At 37.7% G+C, this 7622-nt stretch overlaps 1 protein-coding gene across 1 annotated transcript; it reads left to right on the top strand.

The window, feature by feature from the left end:
• Positions 1 to 714: 714 nt before the first annotated feature.
• Positions 715 to 6332, top strand: illr4 (immune-related, lectin-like receptor 4). The gene is made up of 7 exons (XM_065948359.1): positions 715 to 850; positions 1825 to 1950; positions 2871 to 2945; positions 3478 to 3534; positions 3718 to 3869; positions 3982 to 4106; positions 5619 to 6332. The coding sequence occupies exons 1-7, from the start codon at positions 823 to 825 to the stop codon at positions 5785 to 5787; spliced, it is 732 nt and encodes a 243-aa protein (XP_065804431.1). The 5' UTR covers positions 715 to 822; the 3' UTR covers positions 5788 to 6332.
• The last annotated feature ends 1290 nt before the right edge of the window (positions 6333 to 7622 follow it).

Here is a 7622-nt window from a genome sequence, read left to right as displayed (position 1 = left end):
GTTTAATCTGTAAAACTACCAGGAAGCCGTCACCACCTCAACCCACTCTACATTGTTTGAATTTTACTTGAAATCAATAAAGTATCTATCTATCTATCTATCTATCTATCTCTATCTATCCATTGTAGAAAACATACAAAGACCACAAGGGGGCAGCATATCCAATCTTCTTTTATTAAAAGAAATCAGAATTGTTAATGTCAGATAGAGATGGGTGACTTTTATAACAAGTGGAGCCACTTCTCCTCAGTGCACTCCGGGTCACAGCGTGACAGAATAAAAAAAAGTTTGAATCCAGGACCACAGAAAGCAGAAACAATTATTCACAACTAACATGACAAAATATGTTTTTTGGGGAACTTTAAGATCACAGCTCCGCCCCAGAACACAATGTTGCAAACATTTAAGTGCAAACACCAAAGCTAAAGTCAAAATAAAACACAAAGATTAAATATTAAAGTGACAGAGCTCTGCAGATTTACAGCTTTATATAAAGTGGCTAAACTTAAAAACTGTTTGTGTTTATCTTTAAAAAATACACATAAAAATGTAACTTAGCTCTTAAAATATTTACAGATAAATAACAGATATATAAAATATTAAGATACATTTTTTTAAAGAAAGAAGATGTATTTGCAGCTCTTTGGTCTGTGTGTATGTACAGTTATATACAGATCTAATTAGTGCGGATGATGGTGCAGTGATGCTCTCTCTCTCTCTCTCCCTCACCATCACTGCCTAAGCTAAACATTTGAGTTTTGTGTCTTCTGTTGCAGAGAAGGTTTCTCCTTTGAACTCTGAACTAAAGACTCAACTTTTACAATGAGCCGTCCACAGCGTCACAATGACGGTAAGAAGGAAGTCTGATGTAACTGAAGATATTTATTTAAAAACTTTTATGTTCAGTCAATATGTCGAACATTTCACTCGAGTGTTTTCTCTTCATGTTCCGTTGAACTTCTCCCCAGCTACATCTCGTTAGCTGGATTCTATTTTTTATTTCACAACATTTATTTGAAAGAAGGAGTTAGTTTAAACCTAATTCTTGAACAAAAAATAAAAGTAACTCTAATAAAACATGTTTTTTTTTATTCATGAAACCATCCACTGCTGAATATAAACTCAACAAGTTGATCTACTTACAGTTGGTCGACACAAAGCCAATATTTTGATCAATGTTTGACTCATTTTTTATGAACAAAATACAGGTTTTATAAGTTTGATGATCTGCTATCTGTACTTTTTAATTTCTATCATAACAAAGATCAAACTGTTGGCTGAGTTAAAGCAGAATTATTTTGTAAAGGCATCACTTTGGGTTAATCTCACCATACACACGAGACAAAAAACTCTTTAGATCAGGAGGAAGTAGGACTGAAGAGAAGTGAAGAAGAAGAGGAAGAAAAAAGAGAAGTGACCATGAAGAAGAATGATGTTACTGCGGACGTTTCAAGCTTCCTGGTAACTGTTCGGCAGCCCTCTGCTGCCAAACCAGAAATAATAATCCTCTGCTACTTCTGTGTCATTCTTTTCACATCATGTCCTGCCTCTTTAACTGAACATCAGGGACAGGGATAACCTCCTGCTTTGAGCTGCTATATGTGTGAACAACCAACTCAGGAAGATATCAGGGGCAGCACATTTGTGAAAACAAGTTTCATATTTGCTAAGCCTTTGCTCCTCTCATGCCACATCTACTCATCCAAATATGATCATTTCTGGCTTCCAAAAAACAAGATGGCTGCAGCCAAAGTACCACATCAAATCTTTATATGTGACCTGTATGGCTGTTTAGGTTTATTATGTCCATCCTCTGTTTAACAGGTGAAGTGACTGACACCCAACAGCACCCAGTGTCCTCCAGAGGGTCAAAGGTCCCCTCAGAGAAAGTGGCCCTGCTGGTCCTCAGTGCTCTCCTGGCAGCTACTGTCGTTGTTATTTGCCAGCTTTGTAAGTTTCTCATTTACATCTTCAGCTGGAAAAACAACACAAAGCTTGATTAAAGAATTGGGATGTTTTCTCAGAATTTAACCCTTAAAGTTAAGACAAGTTCCTGGAAAAGATCACAAACATGATTGAGAAAACATGAGGTCATTTCTCTTGTGGTGCGGCAATTTCTGAGAGAAGCCGACAAACTCAGTGTGTAAGAGTTTCTTAACCACTTTGGTTTTCCTGTTTTCTGGTTCTCCTTCTTTCTTCTTGTTTTTCTGGTTGATTTAACGGCAGGGTTTGTCATTTTAGGTCCTGACAGAAATTAATAATTCATGAAAAAATAACAAAGAAAATCTGACATCTGTAGCAGTTTGTAAGCCTGTAAAAACTTCGACCAATGTCTGCCACGAGGTACCAATCTGATGAACCAATCACACGCCTCCCTGTCTCCCTGCTCGTTCTCTACCTCTTGTGTTCACTAGCCCACACTCAAAGATTGTCCTTGATGACGGAGTTCATACTGTGAGTTTACTCACCGCTGAATGAGACGTGACAGGATGTAGTTTCTACACAATGTAAGAGATGAGCTGAGGTCCACTTCTGGAGCTTGTAAGTGAGGGGGGCGTGGCTTTTGAGGGAGCACAGAGGGAAGTGGGTGCAGACGGAGCACTGAGGGAATGCTACTTTCAAAATCATGCTAGTTTTAGAAAATTACCAACCCTGCCTTTAAATGCTGACCAATGCCACTTCTTACAGGTTTATCGAGGATAGACAGCAATCACAGAAACGGATGAAAGCTGAGCTGTTCTCCCTCCTTAGTGATCTCCATTTATCAGATTTAATACCATGTCTCTGTTGTTTCCTGGAGGATTTATTTCTACAAACGAACGATGAAACACTGCCTGATGTATGATGACTCATGTTCTTTTTTACACCAGCTCTTGCTTTGGTGCGAACGAATGAACGTTTCCAGACACTGAGAGACGACTTTGATGCTGTCAAAAGAAATACCGGTAAGTCAGTCAGGTTTTTAAACTATCTGAAAGATTTGGTGTAAAAGTTAGAAAATCTACTCTAATCAGCGTCGCATGTCACTGTCAAAGTCTTTCAGTTTAATGTCAAAAAAGTATTTAAATTAAACTGAAATGTTCTGCTGCCTCCACATTACAAACATCATTAGAAATGTTGCACCAGACTAAAATCACTCGCCCTGATCTGTTGTTTGTCATATATAAAGCCGCATAAGGCTTCACTTCAGCCATGATTCCACTTAAACTGTCAAAACGTTTTATGGTCACTTGTGGGCAAACCTGAGGACGTTCAGGCTGAACGATAAAGAGACAGTAAAGTAATTTTCAGTGTGCCACGGTTTATTTATTTTATTCACTGTATGTTCCTGCAACCGACCGGCACCTGAGAACGCTGGGTTGGCTGTGCACAGGGTTCCCTGTAGGTCGTTTTATTGTCTCTGTTCAGGTCCTCAAATGAGAGAACAAGAGATCTTAAAGAACGATTAATTAATGTTAAAATCTTTTTCTTTCACAGATAGACAATGTGAAGTTAAACCGTCCTTCCCACAGCCACAGCCAACATGCCCAGGAAGTGAGTGTATTTCACCTTTAACCTCTCACACAGATTTGCATCCTCTCATGATGAGTTCACAAACTGACAGATTACACACGAGGTCGATCGTGTGCTGCACCCGTTAAATACTTCAAACCATGTCCTGCTGCGTCTTATCTAACGAACAACAACAGTTAACTGAAGTCTTTGATCTCTTTAAAGGTGGATCATGTTGGAAATGTGAAGACGGCTGGGAGCAGCATGGAGAGAAGTGTTATTCCTTCTCCACCACTAAATCAACATGGAGTGAGAGCAGAGATGAATGCAGACGAGGAAGAGGAGACCTGGTGAAGATAGACAGCACAGAGGAGCAGGTAAACACACTGCTGCAGGATCATGGAGCTCACTGGACCAGTTCTCTTTGTTTTATCACTTTCTAAAGAGTCTCTCATAATCTTTGTTTGTTGTATTTATTTCATTCTTCAGACATTCCTGGACATGAGACTGAGAGACGTAATGGCGTATGCTGAGGACAGATTCTGGATCGGACTGACCGACTCAAAGGAAGAGGACACTTGGTTGTGGGCAGACGGATCTCCACTGAACTCAAGGTTTGACTGATTTTAGGGTCAAACGTACATTGTTCTGTCTCAACCCTTTACCAAAATATTTCACTTGAAAAAAAACTTGAAGTGACCATTTTTTTTTATACTTCTACAAAAAACAACAAGTTATTTGTACAGCTACCCCTTCCTGAGCTATCCATTTGTCAATATTTGTTATTTAACCAGTTTTATAGATCCCAAGCACCAAATCAGTACCTGTCCCCACAGTCATGTAAAGAGGACAGGGGCAGTATTATGTACAATTATGTTTACATGACTAGTAGATGTTAATGACATAAAACAACAACATTTCAAGTAGATATTATAAAATATATAATGAAATTACTGGTCCCTTGGAGTCATGTCACTGTGTTTTAAAAAGTCATTTATTTGGATATTAAATTAAACTGATGACATCACCCTGTACCTCTTTCCTTCAGATCTATGAAGAAATGCCCAGGGTTAAGTCCTCTGTCGCTTTAATTTTCTCAATTTTCTCATGATTTCACATGAAGCTTTTAGATGACGTCACTGGTGTGACCTCCTTTTTGGTCTGGGAATTGTCCAAAATAAGATTACAAATTGATTAAATATCATTATTTTATGAGTAGCATAGGCTATATAATATTTGAGAAGATTTGGTTTGGTGCACTTAGCAGCCATCTTGTAAAATGCATTTTTCTTGTCACTGGTGTTACTTAGGCTATGTGTAGCACCTGCAGTGACAATCAGTAAATAATGAACTTCTGGTCAGTGGTTTCACTAAAATGTTAATTTTCATCCTTGATTTTTATGCTAATTGCACATTTTTAAATTGAAAATGTTGAAGAATGAAGAACTTTGGACTTATCAAAAAACAAATGACACATAACATATTTCCTGTTAATTAAGCGACATCACACCAGAGGGAGTGATGTGAATCGGTCGTAGGCACACGATAATCACAGCAGTGTTGAGATCCAGAACAACATCTCGACCTCGAGTGTGATGTTACTTTTATAAAACGGTTATAGAAGCTGAAAGAAGAAGTTAAAAATTAAAATCACCAACAGATTTTGTTGTAACTCCACCAACTCAACTTGTTCCACAATTTAACTGAAACTAGACTGTTGCCAAGCAACCCAAACATTCTACTGCCCTCTGTTTGTGTCCATGGTAACCACAGAGAAGCTACTTATTAGCATGATTATTTACTTTCAGGTTAAAAGAAATGAATGTTTTTATCATATAACCAGAGAAATAAGAGTGTGTTGTGTGATTCTGAGGTTTGAGATGATAAATAAAAACTTTGTCAGCTGTTAATTATTCTCTGTCTTGCTGCTGCAACGCCCGAATTTCCCCACTGGGGATCAATAAAGTAGGCCTATAATCTAATGTAAATAAAAGTATTCAGAACTCCTGGCTGAGGCGGAGTGATACATGTTGTGAAAAGTCCCCACCAATCAGATTTCTTTATCTGCACCAACTAACCAAAGAGTTATCAGTTGTAACTACTTTTTTATGTTCTTTATCTCATAGTTTGGCTTTCTGGAGCGGCAAAGAGCCGGACAACTGGGACGGAGATAACGCTGATGGGGAGGACTGTGTGAGGATGGGGGAGAAAGGAGGAGGTGTAGAACACAAGAGCTGGTTCGATCAATATTGTGAAATCCCTCATAAATATGTTTGTGAGAAACAAGAGAAATGAAGTGCACCTGAAGTACTTCAGCTGAAGTCTCACTCAGCTTGTAGAACAATCTAAGTCAAGGATAAGTGAATGTGGAGAAATTTTGTTAATTTTTTATACAGCTAACTTAACCAGCAGTTAAAAAAATATAATCAGTGTCGTAGGCTATATATAAAGTAAAGAGTGGGGAATGACATGAGGGGAAGGAGACACAGGTTGGACTGGAACCCGGGCCGCCCGCTTGGAGGACTATAATCCACATTTTAAACCCTTTTGCAATGGACGGCAGCTAAGTTTGGTTAATGGAAAAGTCTGGAAGGAGGGTGAAACGTCGTCACAATCAGCCAGAGCTCAAAGTGACAACATGACACAAACGTTTCAGTCCAAACCACAAAGTTCAAATAGTTGTATGAATTTAAAGCGACTGTGGTTCAGTGGGGGGAGTCAGTCGTCCCTCAACCAGAAGGTCGGGGGTTCCACTTAACATAGTTTCTCAAGTTTTAACTTTGTGCTTAAAGTCCCTCTGAGTGTATAGATACCAAATTAATAAATAACTTTCAAGAACAGACTGATTGTTTTATTAGCGCTTCCTGTTTTCAATCAGCCCTTCCTGACAAGCAAACCGCAAAAACTTGCACATCACAGTGACACAGCATGAAGCTATAAAAAGAAACCTTACAGATAAGCCCCTCAGGTTTGATATTATCTAGAAATGTTCAATCTGGTAGATTGAAACGCGTAGTATGTAGGGTGAATTCGCTTAATGTGGGACAATTTTTGCATTTAAGACTTCTGGGATGTATTGCAACATGAAGCTATATATTAAATCCACACCCAGTACCACTCTGAAATCCCCAGGATGTCCCCTAATCAAACCCAAAGGGAAAATCCAGTTATCACACTCATTAAAGAAATAGTAGACATATCAGTAGTCTTAGTGCCAAATTGTCTCAGACAATCTGCATTTCCTCATGTGGGACAGTGCTGTTCTAAATGTGGGACACTGAAAAGGCCTAAATCACCTTAATTCTAGTCTGTCACACTCAAGTCTAAAATGTGCAATCCAGTGTTCTGTAATTTTACCACTTACAATGTTACTGGTGTTACAAAACACTAAAAAAGGACATTAATAATTTTGATGTATTTAGTAGAAAGACAATAGGCTATTATATCACCATATCTGACATACAGAGAAAGCAGAATGTAATGAACATTTTATGCATTCATTTATTTAAAGAATTGCAATGTAACTATGTTAAAATGTTAAAATATTTTCTATTCCATACATTTGTCCTGAATAAAATAAATGCTTAGCCAACTAACCAATACTATTTTGTTGACTAGTTGATTAATTGATTGACAAGTCTTCAAAACTGGGTTTTTCCACATAGAAATATGCAACATAACCAATTTAATCATATCTTCACCAGACATGTACTAAGGTTTCTTAAAAATATGTAATTCAGCGTGGAAAAAACGACCAATAAGTCAAGAAATAGCTCCACTAAACAGGAAACGCATACAATCATAACAGGCATATTTGAATGCAAACTGTCCCACTTTAGGAAACATTTCCTAAAGTGGGACAAAGGAAATTTTAATTTAAAATAACAATTATAGAATGAACAAGCATGTCATAAAAACATCCAGATAAAAAAAAAGTAGGATTGTTTTATTTATAAGAAATGTATATCCTTAATATTAAGTTTGTCTAAACAGTATGTCTAGATATGGGTGTGTATCATTATAATCTATGACTGGACATTTGAGAAGTCATGTTATTTTGATCACATGACATCACAACTTGTGTTAACCCCTAGTTTTAATGACTTTAATTTGTTGTAGGAAGACCGGGG

Source organism: Labrus bergylta, chromosome 19, assembly GCF_963930695.1.
Source record: "Labrus bergylta chromosome 19, fLabBer1.1, whole genome shotgun sequence".
NCBI classification, from domain to species: Eukaryota; Metazoa; Chordata; class Actinopteri; order Labriformes; family Labridae; genus Labrus; species Labrus bergylta.
This window is presented reverse-complemented; position numbering and strand designations above follow the sequence as displayed.

Coding starts and splice junctions, on each gene's coding strand:
- illr4 (XM_065948359.1), top strand. CDS start 823: ATGAGCCGTCCACAGCGTCACAATGACG. Junction 851..1,824: donor TCCACAGCGTCACAATGACG/GTAAGAAGGAAG, acceptor TCTGTTTAACAG/GTGAAGTGACTGACACCCAA. Junction 2,946..3,477: donor TGCTGTCAAAAGAAATACCG/GTAAGTCAGTCA, acceptor TTTCTTTCACAG/ATAGACAATGTGAAGTTAAA.